The sequence below is a fragment of the Antechinus flavipes genome, chromosome 5, assembly GCF_016432865.1.
Source record: "Antechinus flavipes isolate AdamAnt ecotype Samford, QLD, Australia chromosome 5, AdamAnt_v2, whole genome shotgun sequence".
Classification (NCBI taxonomy): domain Eukaryota; kingdom Metazoa; phylum Chordata; class Mammalia; order Dasyuromorphia; family Dasyuridae; genus Antechinus; species Antechinus flavipes.
Genome location: NC_067402.1, coordinates 160,441,244 through 160,458,652, shown reverse-complemented (window position 1 = coordinate 160,458,652; position 17,409 = coordinate 160,441,244). Strand labels below are relative to the sequence as shown.

The following is a 17,409-nucleotide window of genomic DNA, read 5'->3' as shown; positions in this document are numbered from 1 at the left end:
CAGTTTTTTCAGTTTGTCAGTTATCACTGACTGATAGGCTATTAACAAATATATGGTCAAATAAGGCAGGTTTTCCTAGTGGGCAATAATATCACTAAGTGGAATCAGTGATGTCATATACTCATAATAACTGTAATATGGATAAACATATAGAAATTCCAGTGAATGGAACTGTATTTAAAATAAACAAGGAACAGATTGTGAGGTGCTTTGGGAAAACAGAGGGCTTTAGTGAAGTACAAAATCATCATTAAGAGTCGTGAAAAATATGCTCCTGGATCGCCAACAGGTACAACCCTATCACAGGTTACAATGAAAAGGGGGAAGCAGAGCTCATAAAGATACGGAGGGAAGCGATGAAATGTCAGGTATTATGAACAGTAAAAAGGTCAGTTTGGCAAATCTCAGATAGTTTTTAGCTATGATCCTAGGCAAAATTACTTACTTAGCCTATATCTGCAAGTTTTCTCATCTATAAAATGGGGATAATAATAATAGCCCACACCAAGGTTGTTGTGAGATTTAAATGAGATTTTTACACACTTTACCAAACTTAAAATCACTATAAAAATGCTAATTATTATTAGTTATTTTAGAAGCATTATGTTCACGAATGTGGACAAGTTAAAAACTTTTACTTTCTCATATATAAAACAAGAGTGAATATCAAGGAATGAAAGGGGTAGAGACGGCAAGGAAAGGAATAATCATTTATTAACCATACAGGGGTCCTCAAACTTTTTAAATAGGGGGCCAGTTCACTGTCCCTCAGACTGTTGGAGGGCCAGACTATAGTAAAAACAAAAACATTGTTTTGTGGGCCTTTTAATAAAAAAACTTCATAGCCCTGGGTGAAGAGGATAAACGTCCTCAGCTGCCGCATCTGGTCCACAGGCTGTAGTTTGAGGAGCCCTATGTGCAGGCATTATGCTAAATGTTTTACAAATAGTATTTGATCCTTACAACCTGGGAGGTAGCTGCTATTATTATCCCCATTTTAGAGTTAATAAAACTAAGGTAGACATAAATTAAATGACTTGCCCAGAATCCCAGAGCTAATATCTCTCTGAGGTTAGAAATGAACTCTAGTCTTCCAGACTTCATTCCCCCAGGCCTGTCCTTCTAACCAGTATGCCAACTAGCTGCCCACAAAATACTAAACTGCTTGTGTATCTTGAATTATGTTAGGTGCAGAGGAAAAACATAAATAAATCTTGTACTCTATGCTCAAGAAACTATAAACTAGTAAAGGAGCTTATATTAAGATGAAAAACAAAATCACATAACTTTATATCTAGCTAAAAGAGAATTTAGAGATGAAATTTCTTCCATTTTACAGATTAGATTAGAAAAATAAGGCCTACAAGGAGGAAACTATTTGCCCAACATTGTATAATGTTAAAAGACTCAAAAACCCTAAGGTCCAGCTTATTAAGACAGGTTGGGTCCATTCTGACATAAGCTGCTGTTGAGAAAACTATGATACTCTTTCATGAGGACAGAGGAAATTTCCATTTCAAAAAATTTGCCAATCCCTGCTTGAGAGATTTTTTGAGTGGATTTTTTTATGTGCCATAATTTTTAGGTTTCTTTTATTTTTTATAACTGGCAAAATACCTGTGTTCCAAATTCTTCACTGAGGTTGGTGAATAAATATTCATATCCATAGGCCGCTTTGCAGTTCAGCCACACAATATGATAAGGACTCAGAGTGATCCAACTTCGTACCAATTCTAATATTCCATTTAAACATTCCACCTAGATTAGGGATTTTAAAGATACATTCAACAATAAATACAACTGACACTCATCAGTCTTCCCCAGTACAAAGGAAGGAAAAATTTATTAGTCAATGTTTGAAGATCACAGCATAGCATGCAAATATCCATTATAATTAGATTTCTTCACTTATAAAATGTCTTTCTAAATGTATGCTTACCCGACTTGGAATCTGATAATATTTTGGATCGCAGAAAGTGGTGTCTAAATACACACTTTGGATGTCTTTCACTCTGAAATAAAATTAAAATTTTGTTGTATCTAATCTTATTTTATAAAACACTAGTAAAGGCAATACTCAATTACTTTACAAAGTTGTTTTTCTAGCCTGGAACATAGTAGCAAAACACCTCTTGGGTATCATCTTTGATTTTATTTTTCACTGAAAGATTTTCCTTGGTTTGCCTACGGTTATAGACTCAACACAAACTACTTCCCCTAAATTCAATAAATTGTAAGTACCACACCGAATGCTTTGCCAGTTGCCTCATAAAATATTAGATAAGACATGGATTTTAACTTTCTAGAGCTTTATTATGTATACACAAGTGACTATATAAATCAGGTTTGGCTTATGTGGGAAAGAATAACATTTCCCAGGATTCCTAAGCTCATAGAATGAATTTTTACTGAAAAAGAATAAGAAACCATAGGAATTCAACTACAAAATACTGTTTACAGGAATAAGAATGAACCTGAATAACCAGAGGGACATAATTCATGGTTGAATCATTATAATATAATAAAAATGACAATATTACCTAAATTCATTTGCTTATTCAGCCTCTTACAAAACTATTAAATGACTATATTATAGAACTAAAATGACAAAATTCATCTATAGGGCCAAAAGGTTAAGAATCTCAAAATAATGAAAAAAAAAAGTGAAAAGAAGGGAGCCTAACATCAAATGTCCAACTAAACTGCAAAGCTATGATCATCAAACTTCCTTGGAATTGGTTGAAAAACTGAAGTTAGTTAAATAGACTAGATTAAGTATACAAAATTCAGAGGCAAACAAGTATGTCGGCACAATATTAATAAGCCCAAATTCCCAAATTATTGAGCATTCAAAACTCTACTATTCTGTTCATTAGAATTAAAATTTAGGATCCCCCAATGACAATGCTAGAGAAGAACATGGTGAGCATTTGGCCTGAGAGAACTGAAACTCTGGAAAAGCCACCTGATCTCCATTTGTCTTCATTTTCACAACTGTAAAATGGGGATAATAGCTGCATCTAATCAAATAAGATATTTGTAAGTGCTTTGCACAGTTCCTGGTACCCAAGGGGCACTAAATAAATGATTATTTTATTTCCTTCCAAAGCTCTTCCTTTCTTTCTCCAATTACAAAGAACTACATGAGAAAAGTTTTGTAAAAGATATCAGACAAATAAAACCAATAAAGCCAAGATTAAAAGAGAAGCAGAAAGCTGGAAAAAAATGTTTACAGCCAGTGTTTCTAATAAAAACCTCATTTCCAAACAGAATTGTCTCAAATTTATAATACAAGCCATTTTCCGATTGATAAATGATCAAAGGACATGAACAATTTTCAAATGAATTAAAACCATTTCTAGCTCTGAATCACTATTGATTAGAGAAAGGAAAATTAAAAGAACTCTGAGGTACCACTTCACACCTCTAAGATTGGCTAAGATGACAGGAAAAGATAATGATAAATGTTGGAGAGGATATGGGAAAACTGGGACACTAATATATTGTTGGTGGAGTTGTAAAATGATCAAACCATTGTAGAGAACAATTTGGAATTACGCACAAAGGACTGTAAAATTGTATACATCCTTTGATCCAGCAGTGTCTCTACTGGGTCTATATCCCTAAGACATTATAAAAGATGGAAAAGGATCCACATATGCAAAAAATGTTTGTAGCAGCTTTTTGTAGTGGCAAGGAACTGGAAACTGAGTGGACGCCCATCAGTTGGAGAATGGCTGAATAAGTTATGGTATATGAAGGTTATGAGAAATTACTGTTCTGTAAAAAATGATTAGCAGGATGATTTCAGAGAGGCCTGGAGAGACTTACATGAACTGATGCTAAGTGAAGTGAATAGAACCAAGAGAACATTGTACACAGCAACAAGATTATGTGATGATCAATTATGATGGGCATGGTTCTTTTCAACAGCAAGGTGATTCAGACCAGTTCCAATGGTCTTATGATGGAGAGAGCCATCTGCACCTAAAATGGGGACTGTGAGGACTGGATGTGGATCACAACATAGTATTTTCACTTTTTTCCATTGTTTGCATTTTGTTTTCTTTCTCATTTTTTTTTCTTTTTGATCTGATTTTTCTTGTACAGCATGATTGTAGAAATATGTATAAAAGAATTGCACACGTTTAACATATATTGGACTACTTGCCATCTAGAGGAGGGAGTGGGGAGAAGGGAGGGAGAAAAAAATTTGCAACACAGGGTCTTGCAAAGGTGAATGCTGAAAACTATACATGCTTTGGAAATAAAGCTTTAGATTTAAAAGAAAAAGAAATCCAAGGAACCTTCCATGGATATTTTGACTTTTACTTAGCCTCAATGTTGAAATTAATTCCTAATCCTATTGCTAATAGATTAAAAGCTAAATTTCAAAGAAAAAAGAAAAAGAAATGAGTAGGCTGATTTCAGAAAAACCTGAGAACATTACGTGAATTGATGCTGAGTGAAGTGAGCAGAACCAAGAGAACAATATACAATCAACAAAATTATGTGATGATCAGTTGTAATGGACTTAGTTCTTTTCAACAATGAGGTGTTTCAGGCCAATTTCAATAGATTTGTGTTGGAGAGTATAAGGGTCTGAAGAGGAAACCTGGACGGTGCAATCAGGAAGTACAAAGGCTTTGAAGCCTGAGATCCCTGGATGTGATTTTCTGTGAACAGAGTGGACCGCTTTGTGAGCGGAAGCTCTGGTTGCATTGAGATCTGCATCATCAACTTGTAGTGTCTCCTTCTCTAATTGGCTGTGCGTGTGACCTCATAGATCCTATATAAGCTGTGGGGACCAGGAAGTAGGTGGAGTTTTTTTTACTAGGAATTTACTAGGAGTGAACAGGAGGTCAGCTAGAACAAGATGTGAACATGTAGAATAAAGATTTTAAACTTGCATGCAACTGTCCTCGGGTGCTCTATTAAACATAGAACCACCACTCAGTGAGACAGTGGCCAGCTGCCTCTGAAGACCTCTTGATTGAGGGAAGATTGGTAAAGAAGCATTGTACTAGACAGTGGCCAGATATTTTTCTGAAGGCCTGAGAATTAAGCGTGACTGGTAACAGTAAGTTTCTGGGAGTGAAACTACATGTGGCAACTCAACGTGGGTGCACTGTAAATTACCAGACCCCATAATTGGGAAGGTTTAACGGGCCCTGATTCAGAAGGGAAGGCAGAGAAGCAGTATGAATCTAGGTATAAGTCTACCTACAATCATGCTCGAGGATACAGATGTGCATGCAGCTTAAGCAAATATGTTAAAGAGCCAGATGGATGATTCTCTAACAGAGATCACCTCTGAAGAAGGACAGGGAGCTTGCTCTCAAGCTCCAAGGCATATACTCCCATGCCCATTAAATACAGCTCAGCAAGGAAAAAATCAAGAGATACTAGAGATCATTGAGCATATAGAGCAAAAACAAAAGAGTTAAAGGTTAAGTTAGAGAAAAAACAAAACATCACATTACAGATAATAGAACAAGAAATGCAAAAATTACAGGCTGAGTTAGAGAAAAGACAAAAAGTTAAGTTACAGTATTTACAACAAAAAGAACAAGAGTTCAGCCTATTGGAGAGAGTCAGCTGCATCCAGAGAGAAGACAATGGGGATGTAAAGTGTATCACAACATAATATTTTCACCTTTGTTGTTATTTGCTTGCTTGTTTTTTCCTCTCATTTTTTTTGCCTTTTTGATCTGATTTTTCTTATGCAGCATAATAAATGTGTTAATATGTTTAGAAGAACTGCACATGTTTAACCTAGATTGGATTAGTTGTTGTCTATGGAAAGATGGAGGGAGGGAGAAAAATATGGAACACAAGATTTTTTAAGAGTGAATGTTGAAAACTACTTTTGTATGTATTTTGAAAAATAAAAAGCTATTATATTAAAAAAAAATAAAAACAAAAAAATAAAGAGGTGATCCAAGGCAATTCTAACAGACTTGTGATGGAAAGTACTATCTGCATCCAGAAAGAGACCTATAGAGACTGAATGTGGATCAAAGCATAACATTTTTATTTGCTGTTGTTTGCTTGCTTTTTTTTCCTCTCATTTTTGCTCCTTTTGATCTGATTTAGCTTATACAGCATAATGAATATAGAAATATGTTTAGAAAAATTATTAGATCGTTTGCTGTTTTGGGGAGGAGGGGAAAAAGGAAGAAAAATATGGAACACAAAGTTTTGCAAAGGTGAATATTGGAAACTATCTTTGCATGTATTTTTAAAATAAAATACTACTAAAAAAAAGAAAAAAGATATCAGAGAGATGACTGAAATATATGGGACAGTTATGTCACAAGAATGTGAATGACAGTCTGAACACTCCACTGATATCCAAGCAATATCAAGAAATGTAAGAAAAGGCCCCTCCTGCCAATAGCAAGTAGATCCTCGTAAAGTGTAAGGTTTGGGTTTCAGAAGTATTCTTTATCCTTTCTCCTTACATAAAACTTCCTTCTTTTGTTCCTTTCAGAAACCAAACCATTCCCATCAAAAAGGTCAGCAGCTTGGAGAAGACATGGACAAGAGAGAAAAGGGACAAGAAGAAATTGCTAAAAGAGATGCCCACAAAATGAGATCAGAAGCATTGCAGCCTATGTTCCATATCCCTGAATCTATATACACTACAATGCAATACCATGTTGCTCTTCATCTTTTCTCTACATGCTGAAAAACTTTTGGAATGATGTCTTAATTTGTGATTTTTACATTTCTTTCCTTATAATCTAAAAGTTTCACAAATTTATTTCCTAAAACAAATTACCAAAAAAGAAGCAAGGGATCATACAGTTAAGAGTTTTAAGGGACCTTAGAATCCATGAAGTCTAATTCCCTTACTTTACAAATGAAGAAGCTGAAGCAAACAGAGTCACACATGGGAAGTGTATGAGAAGAATTTGAACCCAGATCTTCCTGACTTCATGCAGTCCCTAAGGAAATGTTCACAGTTTGAGTCACATTATTTATTGAACTTGGAAGCTAGAATTTTCTTTAAAGCAACACTATTATTATGTCTTTCCCGGGAATATTTAAGATTTTATAAATTTCAACAAGTATTTTTTTCTAAGTCACTACCTACCTACTATTAACCCATAAAGGGGAAGAACAGGATATAATTTCTGAATACCATTAGTTCAAATGACCATTATTGTGATAATCATAAGAGTAAAGCCACAGAAAAAGTCAAAATGGAAGGAAGGAAAGAAGGAAGCAAGGAAGGAAGGAAGAAAGGAAGAAAGAAGGAAGGAAGGAAGGAAGGAAGGGAGGGAGGAAGGAATGAAGGTAAGAAGGAAGGAAGGGAAGAAGGAAGGGAGGGAGGGAGGAAGGAAGGAAGGGAGGAAAAGAGTTCCCAGAACATTGAAGCATCACACCCAAGTGAATTTTTATGAAAAGGCTTTATGTTTAACAGTTCTTGTAAATTGTAATACCTGCTCCCAGAGTGCAAGAATTCCATTCTGGCAGCTTCCCCTTTGGCTAATCTAAAGTCTCCTGTGTACAAGACTGTTCCATTGTTACCCTGAAACAAAAACCTACAAAGGAAACAGATTTCAACAATTTCCTTAATTCAAAAGAAATCTTAATGAAGTCACCATGCCAAATAATGTAACAAATACTCCTGTTGGACATTTCAATTACTAAAAGCAATGATAACGGAAATTTTGATGAATATAAAAGAGTAAGTTAATGTTATGTTAGTAAATGAATCACTTACATACAGCATCATACAGTTCTCAAAAAGATAATACAAATATTATCCATGTTTTAATAATTAAGGAAATTGAGGCTCAGAAAAGTTTAAATGAAAACGTTAAAGTGACTTGCTCATAATTATGCCACTAATGTTAATGATGCCACATTTTTAAGCGTTACCTCTGTTGTTAAAAGTAATAATAATAATAATAGAACTGAATGCTTAGTTGTCTCTGATCTGAAACATCTGAAAAACTTGCATTTTAATGAGGTACTTAATGATCATAGGAAGAAAAGTCCTTATGAAAAAAAAAATGCAACATTAATGGAACAGATCAATAAGATTTTCATTGCCAACAAAGTTCCATAATAACTACCTCAGCTAAGCATTTCATGATAAGAAATGAAGGCTGAAGAAATCCCAGAAAAACAATTTAAATGTTTTTTGTTTTTGTTTTTTTTTGCTGAGGCAAATGGGGTTAAGTAACTTGCCCAGAGTCATACAGATAGAAGTGTTAAGTGTTTAAGGTCATATTTGAACACAGGTCCTCCTGACTTTAGGGCCAGTAGTCGATCCACTATGTCATCTAGATGCACCAATAATTTAAACTTTTAAAGATACACATAGACTTTCTTCTTAAGACTAAAAAAAGGATTGCCACAAAGGGATACAGAGTAAAATATGGACCTCATCTCAGAATGTTTTTAAATGCATAAAATAAAATACATAAGATTACAAAAATAATCAATTATATTGACATCCAGTTATCAATATATTAGAATACAAGTTCATGGATCCCAAGAAAACCTGAGATAGAGGATCTCTTACATAACTGAACCTGGGCAGTGACCAGCTGGTAAAAGAGTTACAACAACCTCTTCCTTCTGAAATTTAAAACAAAGAAGAAAAACATTAGATCCAGGTTAAATCAAAGTGTTACACAATGGTATACATTTTCCAAATGCCTCAAGAATAGGGACTGTTACAATTACTAACTGACAGACTTCTTTGCAGACATAGGAAACCATGAGTATGAAAAACTACATATTTTATAAGATTTGGATGATATGCTGTTTAGTTTAAATTAACCTGTTTTCCTCCTATTTCTTCTTGGTCCCAAGACTTTGTTTCAAGATTTTGGTTGGGGGTTGAGGGAAAGGTGAAATATATTTATAAATGAAGATGATATAAAAACAAAAGACAATAAAAAATTTTTTAAGAGTATGAATACCTTGAATTGTCATCAATAATAAAAATAGTTTGTTGTAGAAAACACTAACAGATCTATTCCATTTTTCAACTGTTTTCTTTCTAGTTTCCTAACACAAACTAAAATTCTATATCTAGGCATGTAATACTAACGTGAAACATTTTCACCTAAACAATGATTTTTCAAAACTTCAGATCTATTAATTTATGGAAATATTGTCAAGGAAAAGTTTTCTGTGAAGCAAATAAATAATCAAATGCAGCCAATAACAACAGAAAAAGAACATTGTTATTAACTTTAGAATAGATTATTAAAGATAATTTGTTTACCTCACCAGATGCTTCATCTATTAAAGAAATCTGAGTTGGAGTTTCAATTTCAAGAGCAATCTATTGAAGTAAAAGAAGATGTTATTTATATATAATTTCATTTTTTATGGCTCTTAATCTCATAATTACATAACTCAAATATTTACATGACTCTAGGAAAAACCGCAAGTCCCAGAGAGTGAATACAAAGTGTCTTTATATATGTCATGTTCAGGAAAAAAATGTTATGTAAAAAGTAAAAAATTGAAGTCAACTACACTTCAGTTTAAATGGATTTATGCATTAAAAATACAAAACGCTAGACCTACAATGCATACACTGAACTCTGATCATAATTGATCCAACATATTCACATATTTACTATATCTATACAAAAGGTAAGCATCTGTTTTTGCTCTATACATATTGTGCAAAGCAAGCCCTACTCAAATCCCTCAATACAATTTTCACAAGCCAAAAAAAAAAAAAAAAAATGCCAACATCCACCATCAAATGTGAAGTAAGAACATCACCAAAATTATCTTCAACATAGTTCTACCAGGTCAAAATCTTTCAAAAGCAAAAAAAGGCTACCATTTTAGAAAAGGCCATTATCATTAGAAAGAAAATTAAGTTAGATGTATTTTCAAAATTCTTATTTGTGAGATTAGAAGAAATACAAGGTGAAAAAGCAAGAAGGCCTAGCAACATTTTTCACAATATCCCCAATCTCCTTTTGATCTATGGATCCAAAAAGTCCCACAATTAATTTGGACTTCAAAATGAGGGTTCCTAAAAGACAACAATATATTCAGAGTCCATACACTGTTGACTATCCAATGAATGTACTCACTTTACCAATCTCTAAAAACATATCCCTGGCAAACTTTAACCTTAAGACTATAAAAACATGTAAACTATACTGTTTTGTGTTAAAAAAACAAATGTGTAGACCAATTTTTATCAAATCTGGCTCCTTAGTTTTCAGCTGCCAAGGAGGCTGACTCAATAGGTAGCAATCTGATCTGAGCTATCAATGGCATTTTCACACTCTCAAAAAAAATGCCAGAAAGTTCACTATTTCAGAAGTCAGGCGGGAGGAGAGACACATTTATGATTTTAACTGCAAATCTTGACTTCTATTTGCACATTCAAGTCTTCCATATTTCAACATAACTAGCTAAGTTCAGCTAATTGTAGTGTCCCGTACCCAAGACCAGCAAGGTACCTAGAGCCTAGTAGATACTTAAGAGATGCTTAAGAGATTCTGGGCATAGTTTAAATGTTTCAGAATTTATTTTAGGTCCTAACTCTTTTGTTCCTTCCACCAGTAGCTGCCTTTGCTGTGGATGCCTAGTAAATCACAGAATCTCTCCAGATTTCAGTTCAGTAGAATGAAAATAGATCATCTAGAAAGTACTGCATAAGGAGCCTACCAATGAGCTGAATTTTTAAAAGGACATATACAGTACATGAAAGTAATGATACACAATCAAGTAGGATGACTTATAAGACCTATAAGAACAATTTCAGGAACAAATATAAAACCAAAAAGGACTCTCCTCAATTTTGTTAGGGAAGGGACTAGGATCACTGAAAATGGCCTATGTTAATAAATGAGAGAAGGCAAAATTCTTTAACTACTTAATCACCAGGCACCAGAAAGGCCAGCAGAGTAGGCTCTACAGGGAGATTTTTTTTGTCCAAGCTAACTGTACCTCTCTCTTCCAGATCCTCAATAGGAAATTCCTTTGTCCTTCCACCTCCTAGTTAATTCTCTTTTCGTCCCTCTCAGGTAGAAAATGATGCCCCATTTTCACCATAAGGAAAAAGAATGAAATCACCAACTATAATACTTCAAGGAAGAAAGAGAATCACTTGTCTTTTCTCACATGTCCTCTCCCCTTCAAATGAATCCTTCTACTTGTGTGGTCTCATCCAATTAGGATGTGAGTATCTTGTGAGCAAGAACTGTCTTGTTTCTCTATTTGCATCTACAGCTTTTAACACAGTCCTTGATGTACATTTAATGTTCAATAGATGCCTTTTCACCTATTGATTCATTCAAAATTCTTATTTTGCTTTTGTTTTCTCCATTAAGAACTCTCTCTACACATAAAAGTATAACTTTTTAAAAGGATAATGAGAAACTGAATTTCAAGAAAAGCATAATGACTAGAATTAGATCATAAAACAAGAATAAAAGCTATGTGCCTTACATGAGCTCATCTAAATGAACTGTATTCTGAGATACTAAAAGGATATGATTACAGAATGATTATTGATCTTTTAAAGGATCAGAAAATAACAAAGATACTATCGAACTGGAAATGTGCAAATGTCTCGATTTTCAAAAAGTGACTGCAAACTTTAAAGCAATACCAGAAAAATTCAGAGAATTATTAAAATTATAATTTGTGGGGCAGCTAGGTGTCAAAGTGAATAGGGTACCAGTCCTGAAGTCAGGAGGACTCGAGTTCAAATCTGCCCTCAGACACTAAACATATCTTAGCTGTGTGACCCTGGGCAAGTCACTTAACCCCAATTGCCTCAGCAAAAAAATAAAAATAAAATTAATTATAATTTGTAGGCACTTGGAAAGGAAAGCAGCAATCCCTACAAATAAGTATGCATTAAAATCAAATTATGCTATGTTAATTTCTTTCTTTTTTTTTTTTAACTGACTGGCAGATCAGAGAAATTTGACAGAAATGGCATACAGTGCCTAGATTTCAATTACACATCTGGCAAATTTGTTCATGCTATTATTTAAACAAGATAAAGTGATGTGAAATAAATAACAATTCAATCAGTCAGATACATAGGTGGCTAAACAAGACCCAAAGAGTACTGATGTACAGATCAATGATCAACTGAAGAAAGAATTCTAATAAAGTGACATGAGGCTCTAATCTGACAACATGTTTGCCAATGACTTTCATCAAGTTCTAAATGACATGAAGTATAGCATTTTTTACTTTCAAATTTCTTTTCAGTTTATTTAGAAAATAAAATCTCATTGAAAAAATAGAACTCATCTTAGTAAAAATATAAACTTACAATTCTTTTCTCCCAAAAGCTGTATCTGGAACTAGTTAATAATAGTTCTTTGGTGACAGGGGAACAATATAAGTGAACCTTTAAGCTGCAAGGAAATAAAAAGGATTAGTTCCTAGATGTCTTCATCTCATTAATTGAATTTAATTCCAATAACAGAATCAAGAAGGGCAAGGTTGCTGAATCATAGACTATTAGAATTGGAGGAGACCTTAGAGATCTTCTCATCCTAGGACTTCAACAGGATGTATCTTAAGATCTCCCAACTTAAATCTTATCTTCTTATAAAGAAAATGATTTTTTAAAATTACTAAATCATTGTCATTTCTCTTGAAAAAAGTACCATCTGACAAGTGAATTTTAAACTGTTCCATTCCAAATTTTCCTTTCCCCTTTGTAGAGTCAGAAAATTAGGTGCTGAGGGCAAATAAAATCTTAAGGGATTTTATTCTAGAAATAGCAGGTAACTACTCTAAGCACAAGCAGTCCATATACTCTAAGCAAAACTGTGAACTTGGGGGTTGGGGATGGGGGAAAATCTGTCTTCAACTTTCTGATTTATACTGTTTTACATGTTTACCCTTGATGTTACTCTTTATAACATTCCAAACCTAAGTTCCCAGTTGCCAGATTAATAAATAAGACTGTTGTTTTCCTTCTTTCTTAATTGAAATCAATTACCTGCATTCCAATCTTCTTTTCAAAGATGGGGCCCTCAACCCTTTCATATGGTCTAAAAAAAAAAAAAAAAAAAAAGAGTGAGACAAGTTCCACTAGAAAGGTTATTAAGTAAATTTGGGTAGAGAATGATTATATATATGAAAGATTACATTAGTTTTTTGCAGGGATTTTTTGTTGTTGTTTTTCTCCCTGGCCAGCTAATCCAGATCTGTGATTCAATCATCAGTGCAGAACTTCTCTGATGTTACATCTTTCAAACAATGAAAGTCAGCAATTTTGTCTGTAACTATAGAGTGATTTCCTGGAATACTGAGAGGCTAAATAACCCACTTATGGTTACATATGTTAATATATCTGTATGTTTACATACACATAGACACACCCATGGAAATAAAATTTATCCAATTCAGGACTTGAATCCAGGTCTCTCTAGTCTATCAATCAGCATTTGTTAAGTATTTACTTAACCAGCACTATGCTAAGCACTAGGAACAGACTGAAAGGCTAAAGTTGCCCCTACAGAAGCGATGTAAATAAATATATCTGAAGCACCAAGTAGATAGAACATAATCTTAGAGGAGAAGGCTCTAACAGGGGTCCTCAAACAACAACCTGCGAGCCAGATGCGGCAGCTGAGGATGATAATCCCCTCACCCAGGGCTATGAAGTTTCTTTATTTAAAGGCCCACAAAACAAAGTTTTTGTTTTTACTATAGTCTGTCCCTCCAGCAGTCTGAGGGACAGTGAACTGGCCCCCTATTTAAAAAGTCCGAGGACCTCTGCAAGAATCTAGTGGAACAGAAAAAGTTAGACAGAAGATAGATATTCTCAAAGCTGGAGGAAGCAGAGCACTGGAGGCAGAGGTATCATCCAGGACAGAAAAATGGGACGCCAAAATGTCAGGTTTGAGGACTAAGGCACTATAGCTGGATCACACAGTATTTGGAGGTAATTAAAGTGTAAGAGTGGGAAAATGGAAAGGAGTTAGATAATAAAGAATATTAAATACAAATCAAAGACCTTTACATCTGATATTGGAGGTTAAAAAAAAAAAAGTTTACTAGGTGGTAAGGGACAGAGGAAGAAGAAAGGGATAAAGATATAGTCAAACATATACTTCGGGAAAATCATTTTGGCAGCTATGTAGTAAAGATTGGAGTGAGATGCAATAGGAAGACAAATCCGAAGGCCAATCCTGGGGAGTAAAGCGGGTCCGACACAGGTAGATATATTAAAACAGAGCATTTATTAAGTGCTTACTAAAAAACAAGCACATAGGATAATGGCTTTCCTTCCCCACTTACCTTGCCCATTACTGACCACGCTATTCTGTATTTATTTTATATTTGAACGTGTTCTTCTGTGTACATTTTGTTTCCCCCACGAACATAATAAACTCTTTGAATGCAAGGACCACTTCGGGATATCTTATCTTGGATCTCTGTATTCAGTGCTGAGCATTGTAAGTACTTAAAAGATCCTTGCTGAATTTACAAAATTCTCCCCTTCACCCCCATCCCCGCGCTGGGTCACCAAGCTTGCTCCAGCTCATTTCCTCCGAACTGCAGCACCCTGACCCAGCCCAGCTCCGCTGTGGATGGCGACACCCTTTCAGGCAGCCCACCCCCACCTCAGCTGCCCACAAAGATTTCCAGCATCAGGAGGCGTGCAGCGCTCACTCACCCTTGTGGCAGTGGGAGAGGAAGTACGCCCGGGCCATCAGATTCTGCCGATCAAAGCGATCTATGGAGATGGTTGGATACTCCACCATCTGCCCCTCGAAAGTGCTCATGACGCCGGCGGGGCCCGCAGTAAGTGGGGAACAAAACCAGCAGCAGATTCAGGACCCGCACAGCGAGACTCTGGAGCGAGTCCCACCTCCACCTCGTACTTCCTGGAGCACGACCCCGCCAGTTCCCATTGGCTGGGACTAGTGGAGGCCTCCACCAATGAGAAAGGCCCTGCCTAGCTGGGACTTTTTCTGGGTTCCCAGTCCACAGACTGCCGGGTTCTCGGATTGGCTTTGGATTCTGGGTCACCACGCGGTTAAGATGTTCGCGGCGTTTCCACAGCTGACTGCCGAGCTCAAACCTCCGCCCAAAAGCTTGGGATTTTTTTTTCAAAGTAATGTGTGTGGAGGAATATGAAAGATGAAATTCTCAAAGCTGAATTAATGAAATGGGTCTTGGATAGCTTCACAGTTGCTTAGGAAATCAACAGACCGAGTAGTATGAATGGCTATGCCAAAGATCAAAACTAAACAAAACAAACAAGTGGACTAAGGAGGAAGAAGAAAAGCTTTTGTATCCGACCAAATCGATGCCAACTTAGTGTAGAGCTGTTGCTCCGATCATCGGGTGAAAAATTATACCGTACTTGAAGCACTATGAATTTCTCCTGAATAAAGCTGCCCAAAAAGAATGAAAAAAACAAACGAAAACAAACCTGGAGAGACTGAACAAATCCAGAAACGATATCAACCAGGCCTGATTCCGTTGATGTGGATGAGGATGAATTCTAACTGCTCTCAGAAGCTAGAGCTGTCTGGCAAATACACTGGGAAAGGCCAAGATGAAAGCAAGAGAAAAACAATTATAAGAAGCAAAATGCTATGCTGCCCTCCAAAAGAGAAGAGAACTTCAAGCAGCTAGCATACAAATTCAGAAAAAGGAAAAAGAAGAGAGGAGATAGAGTTTAATGAAGAAATTACATGGGGGAGGAGAAAAAGGGAAATCTTCAGATGACACTTCTAAAGAAAATTATCAGGTACTTGAAACTGACTTTAGAAAGTTACAACATGATCTTAATGAGTTAAGATCAAAAAAGGAAAGTAGAGATAGGAAGAAAGACAAAACAACAAAGGTTTGTTCATCAACAAAACAGTCAAAAATCAGAATTTACAACACTCAAAAAAGAAGCAGCAAATCATTACTTTTTGCACGTCAAATCTTGGATGCAGAACTTCAGGAAGTTGTGAAAGTCAGCTTAAGCAAGTAGAATTGTATCTCAAACAACAGAGGAATCCCGCATAATAAATTCTGCTTCCAGTACTCTTTTGTCTGAGTATAGTATCACCAAAAAAAGCATCACTCTGACAATACCCAAAACTCCAACTAACCATGATTAAATCCTGAAAGAATAGAACTTAACAGTTGTTACCACTATGGACACCCCAATGAAAGGTAGTCACACTGGGGTGTGAGAGTAACTTCTTTGGTGTGACTTCACAAGGATAGATCATGTAGAAAACAAATATAGTCTTGTCCATCCTATTTAAGACTATTCTTTAAGCTGGAAAGTTAAGTCCTCTATGTGGAATGACTCCTTTAAAAGTTGCTGGTACTACCTCAAGCAAAACCTCTCTGAGGGACAAACTAAACATAAATCCTATAAGGGACTGGCAAATGACCCCTCTCCACTCCCCTTCCCCTATGTAAAGCAGACAGAATCCCATGAGGATCTCTATTTAGAGTTGATGAATCTTCCTGCTCCAAAGAATGATATTGAGATCATTTTACCAGAAAATACTGAGAAGGAACTACAAGACTATAAAATTGAAACTTAAGTAGATTCCGTTGATGTAGACGCTCAAAAATAGATTCTCTGAAATGTGAAATGTATAAAAGAATTAAAAATAAAATAAAATAAAGCTGTTGAAGAGGATTTGCCAAGACAATAAGTAAATGAAACTATCCTAAAATGCTTAAATGTAGAACTATCACTAACAGATATACAAAAAAATTGAAGAACCAATTTAGAAAGATAATCACAATAATCATTTTGATCTCCTGCATCATTCTTATGGAGAACAAGTTGGAAATATAAGAGAAAACTCTTAAGATTAGAAAGTAATAATACCTAGCATAGAACTTATGAACGAAAAATTCTCTGAAGATAAAGTGAAGGCTCAATACCTTTTGATACAGAAGATGGAAGTAGTGAAATAAGGAATGAGCCACGAGTTACTTCTCACAAATTATTCTTTTCCATGTTTGCCTTCACTAGGAGTGCTCTGTCAGGATATTGTATTCCACTATGCTCATACCCCATCTGTGGAATTATTTGGTCAGTACTAATCTTCACGTTTAGAATGACATTGACAACTAGAACTTATCTAAGGAATCAAGATAGTAAAAAGCATGGAAATTGAAGGAGCTGAGTAGATTTAACTTAGAAAATAAAAATTTAGAGTGGAAAGCATAATAGTTGCCTCAAATAGTTGAAAGCCTAGGAAAAGAAACTTGAATTATTTTGTGAAAATCCGAAGGAAAAAACAGAAACTAAAATTATAGGGAAGCTTACTTTAGCTTATTATATAACTTTCTAACACTCTAAATTATCCCCACAAAGTAAGGCTGACTATCTCATTTGGTAGTAACTCATCATTAAGTGTATTTATATAATTATCCCATACTTCAGAATTCCAGCTGTAAGCTTATGTG

At 35.3% G+C, this 17,409-nt stretch overlaps 1 protein-coding gene across 3 annotated transcripts in view; it reads right to left on the bottom strand.

The window, feature by feature from the left end:
• DCLRE1C (DNA cross-link repair 1C) overlaps nt 1–14,839 on the bottom strand; it is a 53,808-nt gene extending 38,969 nt beyond the window's left edge. For all 3 annotated transcript variants that reach the window (XM_052000436.1, XM_052000433.1, XM_052000434.1), the window contains exons 1-8: nt 14,651–14,839; nt 12,968–13,019; nt 12,290–12,374; nt 9,251–9,310; nt 8,540–8,595; nt 7,449–7,550; nt 1,940–2,012; nt 1,618–1,758 (exon numbers count right to left, since the gene is read on the bottom strand). In XM_052000436.1, the coding sequence (XP_051856396.1) occupies nt 1,618–1,758; nt 1,940–2,012; nt 7,449–7,550; nt 8,540–8,595; nt 9,251–9,310; nt 12,290–12,374; nt 12,968–13,019; nt 14,651–14,759 (678 nt within the window). In that variant the 5' untranslated portion in view covers nt 14,760–14,839. The remainder of the gene's footprint in view (nt 1–1,617; nt 1,759–1,939; nt 2,013–7,448; nt 7,551–8,539; nt 8,596–9,250; nt 9,311–12,289; nt 12,375–12,967; nt 13,020–14,650) is intronic.
• Between the last annotated feature and the right edge of the window lie 2,570 nt (nt 14,840–17,409).